General features: G+C 32.6%; 1 protein-coding gene across 10 annotated transcripts in view; it reads left to right on the top strand.

Moving 5' to 3' along the window:
* Positions 1–18,502, top strand: part of RALYL (RALY RNA binding protein like) — an 801,687-nt gene that overhangs the window by 546,767 nt on the left and 236,418 nt on the right. The window contains exon 1 of one of the 10 annotated variants that reach the window (XM_051969976.1): positions 15,496–15,647. The exons of 8 other annotated variants lie outside the window; for them this stretch is intronic. In XM_051969976.1, the coding sequence (XP_051825936.1) occupies positions 15,611–15,647 (37 nt within the window). In that variant the 5' untranslated portion in view covers positions 15,496–15,610. Of the gene's footprint in view, positions 1–15,495; positions 15,648–18,502 lie in introns of those variants that run through there. One more of the 10 variants, XM_051969974.1, reaches the window with a different exon arrangement.

Raw genomic sequence — 18,502 nt, 5'->3', positions numbered from 1 at the left:
CATAAAAACCTCAAACTCAAATGTAGTAAGGCAGAAATAGTAAATGCATCCTTTTCAGACCACGATGCAATGAAAATTACATTCAACAAAAAAGCAGGGGGAAGTAGACCAAAAAATAATTGGAAACTAAATAATCTCATACTAAAGAATGATTGGGTAAAACAGCAAATCATAGACATAATTAATAACTTCACCCAAGAAAACGATAATAATGAGACATCATACCAAAATGTATGGGATGCAGTCAAAGCGGTAATAAGGGGAAATTTCATATCTCTAGAGGCCTATTTGTATAAAATAGAGAAAGAGAAGGTCAATGAATTGGGTTTGCAATTAAAAATGCTAGAAAAGGAACAAATTAAAAACCCCCAGTCAAACACTAAACTTGAAATTCTAAAAGTAAAAGGTGAGATCAATAAAATTGAAAGTAAAAAAACTATTGAATTGATTAATAAAACTAAGAGTTGGTTCTATGAAAAAACCAACAAAATAGACAAACCCTTAGTAAATCTGATTAAAAAAAGGAAAGAGGAAAATCAAATTGTTAGTCTTAAAAATGAAAAGGGAGAACTCACCACTAACGAAGAGGAAATTAGAGCAATAATTAGGAGTTACTTTGCCCAACTTTATGCCAATAAATTTGACAACTTAAATGAAATAGAAAAATACCTCCAAAAATACAGCTTGCCCAAACTAACAGAGGAAGAAGTAAATATCCTAAACAGTCCCATCTCAGAAAAAGAAATAGAACAAACTATCAATCAACTCCCTAAGAAAAAATCCCCAGGACCAGATGGATTTACATGTGAATTCTACCAAACATTTAAAGAACAATTAACTCCAATGTTATATAAACTATTTGAAAAAATAGGGATTGAAGGAGTCCTACCAAACTCCTTTTATGACACAGATATGGTACTGATACCTAAACCAGGTAGGCTGAAAACAGAGAAAGAAAATTATAGACCAATCTCCCTAATGAATATTGATGCTAAAATCTTAAATAAAATATTAGCAAAAAGATTACAGAAAATTGTCACCAGGATAATACACTATGACCAAGTAGGATTTATACCAGGAATGCAGGGCTGGTTCAATATTAGGAAAACTATTAGCATAATTGACTATATCAATAACCAAACAAACAAAAACCACATGATCATCTCAATAGATGCAGAAAAAGCATTTGATAAAATCCAACATCCATTCCTAATAAAAACACTTGAGAGCATAGGAATAAATGGACTTTTCCTTAAAATAGTCAGGAGCATATATTTAAAACCATCAGTAAGCATCATATGCAATGGAGAAAAACTGGAACCTTTCCCAGTAAGATCTGGAGTGAAGCAAGGTTGCCCACTATCACCATTATTATTTAATATCGTATTAGAAACACTAGCCTCGGCAATAAGAGTCGAGAAAGATATAAAAGGAATTAGAGTAGGCAATGAGGAAACCAAACTATCACTCTTTGCAGATGATATGATGGTATACCTAGAGAACCCCAGAGATTCTACCAAAAAGCTATTGGAAATAATTCATAATTTTAGCAAAGTAGCTGGCTACAAAATAAATCCCCATAAATCCTCAGCATTTTTATACATCACCAACAAAACCCAACAGCAAGAGATACAAAGAGAAATTCCATTCAGAATAACTGTTGATACCATAAAATATTTGGGAATCTATCTACCAAAGGAAAGTCAGGAATTATATGAGCAAAATTATAAAAAAGTCTCCACACAAATAAAGTCAGACTTAAATAATTGGAAAAATATTAAGTGCTCTTGGATAGGCCAAGCGAACATAATAAAGATGACAATACTCCCTAAACTAATCTATTTATTTAGTGCTATACCAATCAGACTTCCAAGAAAATATTTTATTGATCTAGAAAAAATAACAACAAAATTCATATGGAACAATAAAAAGTCGAGAATCTCAAGGGAATTAATGAAAAAAAAATCAAATGAAGGTGGCCTAGCTGTACCTGATCTAAAATTATATTATAAAGCAGCAGTCACCAAAACCATTTGGTATTGGCTAAGAAATAGATTAGTGGATCAGTGGAAAAGGCTAGGCTCACAAGACAGAATAGTCAATTATAGCAATCTAGTGTTTGACAAACCCAAAGCCCCTAACTTCTGGGAAAAGAACTCATTATTTGATAAAAACTGCTGGGATAATTGGAAATTAGTATGGCAGAAATTAGGCATGGACCCACACTTAACACCATATACCAAGATAAGATCAAAATGGGTCTATGACCTAGGCATAAAGAACGAGATTATAAATAAATTAGAGGAACATAGAATAGTTTATCTCTCAGACTTGTGGAGGAGAAAGAAATTTGTGACCAAAGATGAACTAGAGACCATTACTGATCACAGAATAGAAAATTTCGATTACATCAAATTAAAAAGCCTTTGTACAAATAAAACTAATGCAAACAAGATTAGAAGGGAAGCAACAAACTGGGAAAACATTTTCACAGTTAAAGGTTCTGATAAAGGCCTCATTTCCAAAATATATAGAGAACTGACTCAAATTTATAAGAAATCAAGCCATTCTCCAATTGATAAATGGTCAAAGGATATGAACAGACAATTTTCAGAGGATGAGATTGAAACTATTACCACTCACATGAAAGAGTGTTCCAAATCATTATTGATCAGAGAAATGCAAATTAAGACAACTCTGAGATACCACTACACACCTGTCAGATTGGCTAAGATGACAGGAAAAAATAATGATGAATGTTGGAGGGGATGCGGGAAAACTGGGACACTAATGCATTGTTGGTGGAGTTGTGAACGAATCCAACCATTCTGGAGAGCAATCTGGAATTATGCCCAAAAAATTATCAAAATGTGCATATCCTTTGATCCAGCAGTGTTTCTATTGGGCTTATATCCCAAAGAAATACTAAAGAAGGGAAAGGGACCTGTATGTGCCAAAATGTTTGTAGCAGCCCTGTTTGTAGTGGCTAGAAACTGGAAAATGAATGGATGCCCATCAATTGGAGAATGGCTGGGTAAATTGTGGTATATGAATGTTATGGAATATTATTGTTCTGTAAGAAATGACCAGCAGGATGAATACAGAGAGGCTTGGAGAGACCTACATGAACTGATGCTAAGTGAAATGAGCAGAACCAGGAGATCATTATACACTTCGACAACGATATTGTATGAGGACATATTTTGATGGAAGTGGATTTCTTTGACAAAGAGACCTGAGTTTCAATTGATAAATGACGGACAAAAGCAGCTACACCCAAAGAAAGAACACTGGGAAACGAATGTGAACTATCTGCATTTTTGTTTTTCTTCCCGGATTATTTATACCTTCTGAATCCAATTCTCCCTACGCAACAAGAGAACTGTTCGGTTCTGCAAACATATATTGTATCTAGGATATACTGCAACATATCCAACATATAAAGGACTGCTTGCCATCTAGGGGAGGGGGTGGAGGGAGGGAGGGGAAAAAAAATCGGAACAGAATTGAGTGTCAATATAATGTAATTATTAAATAAAAAAAAAAAAAAGAAAAAGAAAAAAAATAAATAAAAAAAAAAAAAAAAAAGACATAAATGTCAAAGTGATATTATTGTCATTCTCATAGAAGCTTATCATCTAGATATTTTCTCTGTTAGTGTTGCTCTTTTGAGGGTCAACATTTTTCCTTCAACAATAAATATTTTAAAGTGCTCACTGTGCATAATGCTCTGTGTACAGACAATGGCCTTTACTTTCTCACTACTACCACCATGCTATACTAACTTGTGATTCCCCAAGTATCTGCTTCAGTTCCAGGCTAATGTGTGGTGCAGTCTTGGTGGACCCCTGGACATTGTTTTCCCACAAAGCCATCAAACTCCATCACCTGCCTACCTTTATTCTTATAAGGAGAGGAGGGATTAGAAGTGTTCATGTAAATCATCATATTTGGAAATGTAGTACTTGGACCAGCCTGCTACATACATACATATTACATAAAGCTAATTAAAAATTCAAGCAACTCTGGAGTTGTGTATCCATTTAAAAATCATAGCTCAGAAGCAAAGACATTTAATGAACAGCATAATAAGAAAGGGAACAATAAAACATCGCTACCAGTAAAACATTACACTAATACACTTGGTACCCATAATCCCACAGATGCATCAATAGGTAGTTTGAACACATTTAGGGAAAAATTGTAGAGAGATATACCCAGAGAGAAAACTAGGCACATGCATGTGGGGGAAACTCACAATTGGACCTCTGATGTTTCACTATTAACTTCTGATGATGATATCCCATGGCCGGCTCTCTCCTGGCCCTATTTTATCTTTCTTTCCTTCCAATATTAGTAATGTTATTCCTCTTCTCCATTATATAGGAAGAATATTATATTAGAATAAGAGTAATAGGCTACTGAATGTGTATGTATGTATTTCTTAGTCTTCCTAGAGACTACATAGAACTTGTGTAATATTGCCAGAATTTTAGTATACAAAGGCATTTCATCATATCTTATGAAAATGATATTCATATGTTGAAAATATATTCCCTTTGACAAAGGTAATATATATTACTTTATATGTGTTCTATAACTCCTGATACAATATATGGAAATGAGAAACAATTGCATTAGCCCAGTGCTCCAAATAAGATCCTTGAATTACTGACATTATGAGTAACCAATGCATATTTCCCTTACAAACACTTTTTGAGGTAGCATATACAAGCATTATTATTATATTTTATGGAAACTTAGGCATTGAATCATATGTATTATTACATAGTTCCTACAAGCATCTTGACTTTGAGACCAAAGTTCTCAATGAAAAAAGAAAAGTCTGTAGTATGTAGTTCATAATCTTTTTAAATAAATCAATGGCACATGACTTCCTAAAATATATATTTTCTTGAAATTGGTGAGAACATTATTCCTAAAATATGCAACTCACCCTGACTACAAGAAATCAATAATAGATCAATAGTGGCTCAATATGACATGGAGGTGATTTTAAGCTCCCAAAGACTATGTTAGCAAAACTAAAAATCTTACAGGTTCTACTAGATCATCTTGTGATAGGTGATATTCTCTCCAGCAGCTAACTATAGTTTGGAGAAACTCCTCACCAACAAATTCATTACTATGTGACTAATTATTTGACCATGTAATCCATAAATAATATTTGACAATGAAAATAATTACATAAATAATTGATCCTATAAATTTGCTTCAATGAATACAGATAGGGAAAGGACCTGAATCTATTATTTCATTGTAAGTAATTCCCCAAAGCAGGAAATTCTTCTGCCATTGCAAATTGACACCACTGAAACTTAGAGATTAGTCCTAATGAGTTACATAAAATATTATGTTTAAAGTACCAGCTGTAATCTCTTTGAAACTATTTTGGGTGTGTGAGACATGTCCTGGAAGAAGCTTCTTATTACTTCCTCTGAGTTATGTTCCTCCCTCTCTTTTCATTACCTAGAAGTAAACTCTGGAGATTCTTATTTTTATAGTATAGAAGGCTCAGTGATGTGAGGATTTTGGGTATAAATAGCTTTATGACAGGGAAATTAATGACTCCCTGGAAAATACCTCACCACTCTAATTACATAAAAATTATTTTCAAAATGATATTTTTATAATACTTTAAAGATTACAGTTCATTTTACATATATATAATACATATATGATTTGAGCCTTCCAATATCCCTGTGGCTTAGGTATTATTGGCATTATCCCCATTTTACAGACAAGGATGCTGAAGATTAGTTAGAGTGACATGCATACAGAAATGAAACTCATGAATGGTTAAGTCAGGACCACAATATAGATGTTTGTAATGTTCAGTGAGATTCAAACCCAGGTTGCTCTATACTTTTGAATATGTGTAGTACTATTTTCACTAGATCATGCTGCTGTAATGACACAAATTATTTATTTTCCAAAACATGAATTAGCTAAGTACTAAGCAAAATATTAAATGAAATTATTAACCCTGTTTTTGAAGTCTGAGAATCATTAAATAAAACTATTTTGTCATGAACTTTACAGAAAAAAAATGGTCTTGATTTCATGTGGTCTGATTCCTTTTTAGGTTTTAGAGTAGGTTTTTTTGTCAGTTCTGCTCTAAGGAGCTTCCCTATTACAAATATATTCCCTCTTGGAGCAGTCTGTTTTTTTTTTTTTTTTTTTCTGATTTTCCTGAAATAATATGAATTGACACACCACCCTCTTTACACTATACATATACATATCCACAGAACCACTTCACCACCAACACCAACATCACACCATCTTTTAGACTCAACATTTCTTTATCAAATAAAGATATGTTAACATAGGATTTCTGTGAACTCTTTCAAATGAACTCTTAACTCCTAGTCCTTCTCTGATTGAAAGGCTGAGTGAGTAATCTGTTTTTTTTTTTTTTTTTTGAATGGTCTAGTCTATTTTGATCTATAACCAAAATAAGTCAAATTTTGTTAAACTACATAGCAAAGTGATTATATGTCAAATATAGACTTGTTTCTTCACACTTTCAATAACTACTTTAGAAAAAAGAAATTCTCGGGGCAGCCAGGTGGCACAATGGACAGAGCACCAGCCTTGCAGTCAGGAGGATTTGTGTTCAAATCTCATCTCAGACACTTAACACTTCTTGGCTGTGTGGCCCTGGGCAAGTCATTTAACCTCAATTGCCTAAGCAGAAAGAAAGAAAAGAAAAGAAAAAAGAAATTCTCTGCCTTAAGGAATTTGCAGTTTCTAAACTCTGAGATTTTTGTTTCCTAGACTATACCATAGTAACTGTTAAATTATTGAATGCATCAAAATCGTGTTACATCAATAAAGTGGCACCATGCTGATATACTTCTATTTTCTTTTAAAAAATTAAACGATGCAAAAGAAAATTAAAAGATAAAGAAAATTGAGACCAGATAATAGACTTAGTGCAAGAGAGACATATAAAACATCAGGTAAGAGCAAATTGAAAGTACACACAAAATGAGGGGAAAAATCAAAGCCAAAATTGTATAAAATTCACCATTGCTAAAGAGATTTTGTAAAAATAAAAATCAGTTATTCTGTATCTAATTTAGGAAAAAAAACTATAAAGGTAGTTAAAATGTTAAAATTGAATATTCAATATTTCAGTGATTCAATGATTTGCAAGCTTTTGGGGTGGGGAGGGAATAAAGGTTTCCAAAGAAAGGAAGAGAAGCAATGAATTGTAATTAGAGTCCTTTTGTTAAAAAAAAAAAAAAATGCTTTTCAAGGTGAGCTAAGAACTGCCTAAGCATCAACTCTAAAGAATACAGAGTTTACTAAGATGTGTATTTAATTTTCATGAGCAGTCAGTTACAAAAGAAAAGCACAGGAAGGTTCTTTAGCTTAATTTGATATAAAAATGAATCATTGGGCTGAAGAGAAAGAAGCATTATTTCTTCTGTCATTTTAAAGATATCAAGTATTAGTATAGTAAAGTGTCTTTCCAAAAAAAAAGATTATAAGGTATTAGTCCTTGAATTTCTCAGTCAGCAAGCAAGCATTGCTTGAGTACTCATAGAATAAAGATCTCGTATCCTCAAGGAATCTGATGGAGAAAATAAGCTAGGCAAACGTACAATCAATACAGATACATATAACAATATCAGGCATGCAGGGAAAGGATCAATTGGTGAGTAGGGTGGTAAGTTGAAAACTCCTTAGTATTTATCATCGAAAGTAGTTGGGAAGATGTCAGATGGAAAAGATTAATAACAAGAAACTATGTAAGAGACACCAGTGAATAAGATATTCTGCAAGAGAAGGATCATAAATTGAGAGCTGGAAGGGCCTTAGAGACCAATTAATCCAACCCCTTCAGTTTATACTTGTGGAAACTGAGGCCCAGAGAGACTAACTGATTTGTGCAAGGTCATAGAGATAGAAAGCATCAGAAGTGAAGTTTGAACCCAAATCTCTTCTCCCATAATTAAGAGGAAAGGGTTAGTTAAAAGAAGGCACTCACATTCACTATCATGATAATAGTAGCTTAATATGAAGAATGAATAAGAGTTGCCCATAGGGCCCATTAATTAATTACCAAGTATAGCTACATTAAAATATAACTAGTGGTTCTACTATGAACTGTAATCTCACTGTAATCTTCAGTCTATGGAAACTCTATTCCTCTACTGAATTTTGATTTTTAAAAATTATAGAAGATATGCCCAACTGAAAATGTACTAGTATGTCACCCACCTTCTACTTGAATAAACCTAGATATAAATATGATAATCTATTTTAAATTCTTCATATTTTCCTCTTATCCCTCAGAAAAGATAGATGAGCACCAGATTATTAAAAAAAAAAAAAACTTTATATGCCAAGCAGAGAAATTTTTATTTAGTCCCAGAGTTACTAGGGAGGCATTGAAATTTAACAGAGAAGTGACATGTTATGACCTCTTCTTTTGGACAATTCTACATTATTTTTTGAATACAAGGAAACCAATTAGAAGACTTTTTACAATAATCAAGATGAGAAATAATGAAAACTTGAACTAAGAATGATTTGAGGACAGAAGGGAGCAAAGATAAATTGTTTTGGGGAGAGAAACTGTCATTGGGAATTGATTAAATGGATGGGATGAGAAAGAATGACCAGTTGAGGATAACACTGAAGTTACAAACCTAGGTGACTAGAAGAATGGTAAAGTCTTTGGCAGTAACAAGGTATTTCAAAAGAAATATGGGTTTGAGGAGCAATATGAGTTCTGTTTTGGAGATGCTGAATATTAAAACTCTTGGGAGTAGATGAGGTTACCAACTAAAAGAATGTAGAGTAAGGAAAGAAAAAGATCAAGGGTAGAGCCTTAGGGTCTCTGATACAAGTGATAATCCAGGAAAAGAAGCTAAAGAAAGAGTGGTTTAAAAGGTCAAAAAATAACTAAGAGAAAGCAATATCATAACTTTGAAGGGTACTGAAGGAAAGGGTGATCAGTAGTTTCAATAGGTACAGAAAACAAAAAGATTAATTGAGGAAAAATCAAATTTGACAACTAGTAAATAATTGGTAACTTTGAAGAGTTAAATGAGGAGGTCATAAGACAGACTGTAAATTCATTATCCAAGAGAAAGAATGCTGAAAACCTAGCTGTGGCCAGACCCATAAAGTTGGATTAAATTAAATAGCTGGTGAGGTCTCTTTCAAATCTCAAATTCTCTTATTTCTTAATATAGTTTTGGAGTCAAAGATTGTTGAGGGAAACTAGTTAACTAACTAGAAATATAAAAAGAAGGGTGAAAGACCAAAGAAAAACTTAGATATATACCTAATAGAAAACTTATATCATAAGCAGATAAACCAACAGACTCAAAAGCAAAAGAAAGAAGAAAAAATTTTAAAAAGAGACTAATTTATGATTAACAAGTAAAATTATCCTATATTCTCCTTTCAAAAAGAACATTTTGAGGGTTCACAAGAGATCATGGGATGACTGAAAAAAATCCAAAATAGATCAAAAGAGAAATGAAACTATTAGAAGAAAAATATTAGGGATTAAATTAGTTTAGGAATGAGACCTCACACTGTAAAAGCACCCATAAAAAATTAAAGCAGCACTGAATTAAAAAAAAAACCAACATAACTTAGAGAACATAATGGACATTCTTCCTAAGGAGAATTTCCTATAAAGGAAATGACAGCTTTGGAACAAAAAATAGAGAAAAATTTTAAAAAATTGCCAGAAAGTAAATGAAAAGCAATGTTTAAAGAATATATTAATTCTATACAAGTTAAAATGACACTTGACCTTCAACAGGGAATAAACAGAAATAACTTAAAGATGAGTTATCTTTCAGAAAAGCATGCCAAATTAAAAAAAAAAAATCTAGAGGAAATAATTCTACTTCCCAAAAAAAAACTTCATAAATTTTATATAAAGACAATGAGACCCATATGTTATTATAGAATGTCATATTACAGATTGTTTGTATTCTATTTTGTATATTATATGGTTTAGATTGTTTCCAAAACTCCAAGATGATAGTTAAATTTCCCAATATAAAACAAGTTTTGCAAATAGCTGGGGGCAGTGGAGAAGTCTTCAAACATCAAGAAATTCTGAGTATCCCAGAATTATTCTGTAGAAATAAAAAAAAACAAAAAACTTGAAGAACATTGAATAAACATATTCCAAGAAAACAAAGAATTACAAGCTGCAAATTCCAAATAACATCTTGCCAGATTAAGTCTAAAATGTTTTCATGGAATAAACATATGTGAGACACAAATTAGTCTAGTTTGTTTGGTGAATGAGTGTAGATTTCATAATATTTAAATTCCCAAGATTTATATACTATATATATATAAAAAGAAAATTAGGTTTTTTAAAAGAACTTTTATAAGTTCAATTTGGGGATTTAAAAAAGTTTCTAGTTATAATAGTTTTACAGTTAATGTTGGAAAAAAAATAATTTGATTGTTTACAGAATTTTTATTCCAGAACTAAAAACAAATGCAGAAATCCATAAAAACTAAAAGACTTAAGAATATAAATAATTTGTCTCTTCATGTAGAATCATAAATATAATGGCTTTACTTTCAAGTGAAACTGAACTATTGGAATTAAGTACTCTTTGAACTAATTCCTAGAACATAGTGAAGATTCCAATATCCAATTCAATAAGCATTTATTAAGCGCTTCCTATTAGTAAAATATCATACAAGGAAATGGTAATACAAAGACAAAAATTAAACATACCCTGCCCTCAAAGACCTTACATTCTATAACAATGATAGCATAGAGAAAATTGGGGAGGCAGAGAAGAGCATTAACAATTGTGAATAGTTGATGAAGATGCTATGGAAAATATTAAGAAGTTAAATATGGAGTATAATCACCTAAGCCTAAAATATATTTGTATCAAAATCATTGATTCTACAGAGACAAAGATACTTATCAGTAAAAACTATTAATTTGTCAATAATGAAAAGGCTTCTAGAAGTCTAAAGTTTCTACTCTTTCTCTGACAGAATATTAAAAATTAAAAACTAAAGAAGCAGGTTGCAGTGTTGCAGTGGATAGGCTCTGGAATCAGGAGGACCTTAGTTCAAATGTTACCTCAGTCATTTAACTTAGTATCTGTGTGTCCCTGTGTGTCTCCGAGAGAGACAGAGTCAGAGACACACACACACAGAGAAAGAGAGAGAGAGAGAGAGAGAGAGAGAGAGAGAGAGAGAGAGAGAGAGAGAGAGAGAGAGAAAGAGAGAGAACATAAGAGTAAGGAGGAGGAGAGGAAGAAGGAAGGAAAGAAAAAGGAAAGGAGAGGAAGAAAGGAAAAACTAAAGGAGAATCAAGAATCTGTCTTGTAAAGAAATAATAGACTTATTTTGTGTGTGTGTGTGTGTGTGTGTGTGTGTGTGTTTGCGTTTGTGTTTGTATGCTTTACTTTTGACTTACTTTGAAGCTAAATATCGAAAATCATTGTCTTGTTTGCACTGAAGATAGCCATGCACTCTCCCAGGTGGACAAGTGTCAAGCCATTCCAAAAACTTCCTGCTAGGACTTTTTCCCCCTTGATCCAGCATGATACTTTGCTTCATTTTCTAGTAGAAGTAATAATAGAGTTGGCATTTAGGTATCACTTGAAAATATATAGAACCTTTTTATGCTTCATATTCATTGATTGTCATAGTATATACCTGTGAGACAGATAGAACAAATATATCTCAATTTTACACTGAATAAACAAGTTGGCAAGGGTTGTGACATTCAAGGTCACTCAGTTAGTAAATGAAAGAACTAAAACTCAGATCCAGGTAAAGTAGAAAGCACAAAAGATTTGGAATGAGAAGATCTTGATTTAAGTTTCTGCTTTGACCCTTACGTCTATATGACCTAAAATGATTTGTTTTCTTTACTACCTTTCCATGACCATTGGTTTCTTCATCTATAGCATAAAGTATCCAGAGATGACCACTAGAGTTCATTCTAGCTTGATTGTAGGAGCTCTGACTCATAGAATAGTGTTTTTTCCACAGTACCAAAGAAAGAAGAAATAGAACTATTGATGAAAGTGATAGAACATGAAAAAACTTAGAATCAAGATTGAAAAAAGGAGAGAAGGAAGAAAATAGAAAATATTAGAGAAAGTACTTCTAAAATAAAACACATTTCCCACAGATAATTTAGCTCTTTTCAAATTAATTGTTGTATTTCTGTTTCTCCATTGTAATCTTCTCTTGTGGCCACATTTTTCCTTATTACTGCCAATTCCTATACCAAGTCCCTCTGATTGATTTTAAAACCACTGACTTAAAACTTACTACTCATTAAAAATAGCCAGAGCATTACAGATAAGAAACCTAATCTTGAATAGCTTTTTCTTCTTAGCTGCTTTTTTCTTTCATTGCTTTCAATAGGGTCTGTGTAGCTTACTAAAACTAAAAAGTAAGTGATGCCTAAATGCACACACTCCTTCTCTGAATGACAAGACATAAAAGCCAAAAATTAGGGGTTGCAATTGCAAAATAGAGCCATTCGTCAAGGACATAGAAGCAAGTTTATGCTCATATTTTAGTGAGTGGAGTGATAATCTCACTAGCATGGCGCAGCATATGGCCAGAATGGTGAGCAATTATATCTTCCACTCTATCACTACTATTCCATGTCTCCTGTCATAACTTGGTCCCTTGTTTTTTATTATGATAATTCTTTGCCCACCCACACCACGAGAGAAGTAGAGAAACAGGAACAAAGTGGGATGGATGTGAATTAACTGATTTGTCATAAATGGAAGAATGTTTGTATTGAGGTTCAAAGATGTTAGTTTGAACTGATTTCTTGGACTAATTATTCATAGAAATAGATTCGAAACCTTGGCTTGCATATTATATGGAACTATATATCCAGTAATACTGAACATGGACTTTCAGAACTTGAGTTCCTAGCTTTTCTACCTATGTGACTCTGGAAGCCTTTTGGGCTCCAATTCCCTCATCTATTAAAAAAAGGAGGTTGGAATAATTGGCTTCTAAGTTCCCTTCTGATTCTAGATCTTTTCTCCTAGGTTGATGAGGTAGATTTATGAGTTGTCTAAAAGGTTGAAAATAAGGATGCTTGTAACTTTTCACTCTTAATCCATAAATCATTTATTAGGTATCTGTTATGTTCCAGATATGCTGTTAGTTGTCACTGTTGTGGTCCTTCATTTTGGAAGAGGATCATGACATCAGGGAGGGGGATGCCATGACATGTCAGGAATAGGATTTAAGTAGGGAAGGACTGTGCAAAGTCATTGACCTCACTTTCTCCTCCAGAGACATCTGTATTATAAAGGCAAAATAAAAAATAACTTTTGTATTCTAGGAATTTACATTCTACAAGGGTTTGAAACATCTTTGTTGATAAGTAATTATACAACTTGTACAAAATAAACAACAAGTAATAAGAGAAGCTGAATCATAAGGGGAATCAGGAAAAACCTCTTGCAAGGGGGCAGTACTTGAGTTGAATTGAAGGGAATTAGTACTTGCAAGAGCTGGCAGTGAAGGGAACATTCCTGTCATGAGGGATTGCTGTACATTGACAGAGAGGCTAAAATAAAATGTCAAGTACATACAAGGAATAGTAAGAAAGTAATTGTGGCTCTAGCATAGAGTGAATGAGGGGCAGTAATATGGAATCATCTTAGAAAAGTAGTCTGGAGCAACTTGGGTTCAAAAAAGTCATTTTCATGAAAAGGGGGAAGCATGGCCAGACCATAATTCTTGTGAACCATACTGTTGAACATGATGATGAAAGGACTGAAGATCAGATGGTATGAAATTAAACCAAAGGAATGGTAGATATTTCATCTGCAAAGAGATATAAGTGAAATAATTAGGTATTTTGAAAGGCTATTGTGTGAAAAAAAAAATACTTACTCTTCTTGGATCCATAGGGTAGAATTAAGGTAGAATGAAGTTACAACTTTACAATATTGTAATGGCTTTTCTTAGGAGGTGAACTATTTTAACTTACCATAAGGCTTTATGCAGAAACTGGACAGTTGCTTATTGGCAGTATGATAGAATGGATTCTTGTTCTAGTTTGGAATAAAAAACATCAAGGCATAGCAGAATGAAAGTGGGATTGGAGTCAAGGCAGCTGGGTTAAAATCCTGAACAACTTACACTGACTAATAGTGTCAAAAGAAAATAACTCAGCTTTTTAAGAGTCTCAATTTGTTCATAAAGTGATAGAAGATTGAGAAGTAGAAAAAAAAAAAAGCTTAGAGAGCTTTTGATTCAGCCTCATCACTTTACACATTGGTAAACTACAACCAGAGAGGTTAATTGACTGGCCAAACAACAGGAATAATTCAAACTGAGTTCACATGACCATGGAGACTGTCATCCTTAATCTCTCTCCAGCGTTTATCACATGGACCACTCACTCTTTGATATTCTTTCCCTTTGATTTCTGTTATGATGAAGTCACATAGTTTGCTTCTTACCTCTTAACAACTCTTCCTTTGTCTCCTTTGCTGTACACTCCTTAAACAATGTTTCTCTGTAAAAATCCCAACATTGGTGCTATATGCTTCCCTCTCTACAGTCTCTCCATTGGTGATCTTATCCCCTCCATTAACTTTTTTTTACAATATCGGGATAGTAATATTTGTACCACTTTGCTAAAGTACTTTGCCAGAAGTTTATCGGAATTTGGAGGAAGTCTTATCATTCGACTGTGGACTTAGAATGCTTACCCTAAAAAACCTTTTGGAGCAACCATTTTTAAATCAATGTCTTTGAAACCTGTTTTTTTTTTTTTTTGCAAATTTATTTAATAAACATTTTAATGAATAAAAACATGGTGGAAAATATTTGAATGTATTTCCTAGGATTATAACTTCAGCATTACAAGCCTCGGAATCTAGCAAATCCAATCCCATCATTTTATAAATGAGGATCTTAAGGGTTCAAAGGTTAAATCACTTACTCAAAGTCACATAAGTTGTAACTGAAAAACAATTCTTGATCCAAGGTCCTAAATTCCAAATCCAGTGTTTGTCAATTGTACTGTTACATTTTAATTTAACATGCTCCTCTAAAGAAAGGTGCTGGTATTCCTTTGGACCAAGACAAAAACAGATTAACATAGTTTTAAGTAAAATTTGGATCTTTATTTTGTATGTACACTAAAAGAAATGTCAACAAAAATTGCAGTTTTTCACATTTAGTCCCACAATGTCACACCAGAATTGCATTATATATTCTATATATTTTCAAATTCATTTCATTTCTAGGTGTGTAAATACATTCTTAATTCAACACTACTCTATGTACAGACTTTAGCTTGCAGATTTTATTTGAGAATCTAAATCAATAGATTGGGGGAATATTAGAAAAAAGCATAATTTTCTTCTTAAGATTTGCATTCAGAATAGTAGTTACAGGCTGTAGCATCTCCCCTGTAATTTTATGAGAATGGTATTACCCTGGCTTTCACTGTGAGATTGCTGGTTACCTCCTGTCAGTGAGCAACTGTCTTACTGCAAAGCAGAGGCACAATCTCATCTCTTTGTCTCCGTGTTCAACACAATTACTTCTTAGAAAGTCGGATTTCTTCAGAATGACCATGTATAAGAGCAAACGCAGAAACCAGAGATGTAAGTAAATCCTGACCCAACTTTTCATCTGAAAACACTTGATTAAAAAAAAAAACAAACAAACCTATTTGTTATTACTTCAATCATTTTGTAATACTATACAAGATAGTGGAGTATTTTCTGATCCTTATATTTAAGTATGTTGCATGCTTAAAAATATTGGGGGGAATCACTTGTTTCTATGGAAACCCCCAGAAAGTAAATGGCTTTATAAAATCAACAGAGAAAACAGATCAAATTCAATTTCAGTCCAGCTCAGCATCCTTTATTTGGGGCATTATGATTGGGTGATTATATTCTTTGCTTTTCTATGAGTTACATGTTTTTCTTTCTTGAAGATTTATTGTAAAGGTTGGGAAGCCATTCTTATAAGGACCCTAAAACTTCAATCAAATGCAACTTTTGGGAGAATTGAAATAGATATATAAGAGTTGGAAGAAAAGAAGTAAAGCAGAAGGGAGAGTGGGTTAATGTAGGTAACAAGTTAGATTTTATCAATATGTAAAATTTAGAACCTCTTGATTAAGAGCCTGTTTGTTTCATAGTTCATTCTGGGTGGCAGTTGACTTTAGCTTTATATGTAGATGGAGAAGATTCAATTAATGTTCCCAAATTCTTCTGCTCCCTTCCTCCAAAAAAAAAAAAAAAGAGGGGCATACATTCTGATCATAAAATATAAAAGGTGATAATTTTGAAATAAGAAACATTATATTGAAATTATTGAGTTTTTAGGGAGACAAAGATCAATATGACCTATGTCAGGAGCTAATATGCACACATGAAAAGTTTCAATCTCATACTTATGTATGTATAGGTAGTTATATTCTAATACTTATCTTCTTCATAGTCTCATGATAGGAAAAATGCCATAGTTCTATAACCCAGAGTGGACAAATATTAGACTGCATATAATTGAAGACAGGTTTGTGGCAACTCTAGCTTGCTCTTTGCTGGAGCCTGCAGTTTTCATTATTCCTCAGAAATGTTTTTGATTTTAAAAAATTGTCATTATCACATAGTAAGAATACTTTTACAAAATAAAATATATATATAATGTTATAAAATCTCAAAGTATGACAATGATTTATTTTAATGTAATTGTTTTGTGTTTATCTCATTTTAAGATAAGATCTAAACATTAGCATCTCTCTTGTCAAAGAAGTTTTATGCACTGCAGAAAGCTTATGAGCCTAGGTCAGGCAACATGTTCCTAAAAGACTGAAATGCCTTCATTGTCTATTTCATTTTTGTGATCTGGAAACATACAATAGTTACTAACCTTTTCTTTTGAATATATTGGTGCAAAGTCTAAAAGTAAATGGTGATGAATTTTCCTGTGACTCTTTTTCCCATGAATGCATTTGATTAATGCACATAATTTCACTCCAATGTACACCCTACTCATTTCTCTTTATACAGCCATGGATCCTCCCCACCAAAAATAAATAAATAAATAAATAAATGAAAATCTGGGTACTCATTGCCTTAAAGTGCAAATCAAATACAGTATTCAGAGAAAAATTGCACTACATCCGGATAATTTTTTCCCTGAAATGGGCTTCCTTGCTTGGTGAAGTCTATGATTAAACAGCAGGAGAAAATTGTGAATTGCTTGAGAGAAATCAGAAGATGTATAATTATAAAGGCATAAACACAGGAGACTATATTGAAAGAGTTTGGTAAGAAAGCTAACGTATTGTTTGTGTTTAATTGTATCAGTGAGTGACATTATGTGGAGTTTCCTATTTCCATACCCTAAATATATCACCAAAAACCTTGTTACTGGTTAGCAAGCATAAAATCAAATTAATGTGTTGGAAAGCTTAGCAAGGAAGGCATTTCTAATTTGTTTTCTCACTTTATGCTGAAAATATTTTTGCCAAGGTGCTCTGAATTTTAATGATTGCTATCCAACAGGTATATGAAGAATATCCCAATTAACCAGGTAGAAAAATCAAATGTAATGTTATTTTCAATCAGATCTTCTTAGTACACATTTTGGAGCAAGTAGAAAGAACATACTTACCTTCAAGCAATTTTTGTAGTAGTTAAGACCATAATTGCATACTTAACTGTTCTCATTGTAGGAATGGAAGGAATGTTATTCACATTTTTTTTCTATTAAAAATGAAGCCAAGAATAAATTAGTTTTCTAATTTTCTCACTCATTAAAACCTCAACATAATCTTTAGTTAAAAATTTTGAAGAAAAACACACTTTATTATGAAAAACATCACAGGTATAGGAAATTTGCCTATATTGATGGCAATAAGTTTGTAAGGAATATTTTATGTGGAATAAACCTTCTTCATTGCAAATGTAATTCTGTAATTTAACCTTCACCTGAGTTGATTATTTGTTAATTCTTACAAAGGAACATCATCCTTTCTCTTGGTTTAGGGAGAGGTATTTCTATAGAAAATATCCCTTGGTTTCATGGTTGATTCATTTCTTAAATGGCAAATATCACCTTGTATAAATTCTTTAAGGTATCTAAATTTCAGGAAATATTTGACCATGACATTGTGTGGATACAGAATTTGTTGATTTAAAATCCACACAAGACATTTCAGATGCTTAATGTATTTTTAGTTACTGTCAAAATATAAGTGGGTATCACCTTAAGAAAATCCAATATACCAATGTTTTGTCATTCCCTGAACTAAGATAAAACTTAGCACCTCTTGCTACATTTTCATATTGTGAATTGCCATAGTCATCACATAGATGTTCTACTGAAAAAATAATGAACTTGAAAACACATAGATTGGGTCCAAATTTTAGCTCTAGCACTTTGGTTAGTTTTTTTAATCTTTCTGAAGTATAGCCTACCTCATAATGTTTTTGTGAATAAA

Source organism: Antechinus flavipes, chromosome 1 (assembly GCF_016432865.1).
Source record: "Antechinus flavipes isolate AdamAnt ecotype Samford, QLD, Australia chromosome 1, AdamAnt_v2, whole genome shotgun sequence".
Classification (NCBI taxonomy): domain Eukaryota; kingdom Metazoa; phylum Chordata; class Mammalia; order Dasyuromorphia; family Dasyuridae; genus Antechinus; species Antechinus flavipes.
Note: the sequence above shows the minus strand (reverse complement) of the source record. Positions and strands in the feature narration are given on the sequence as shown.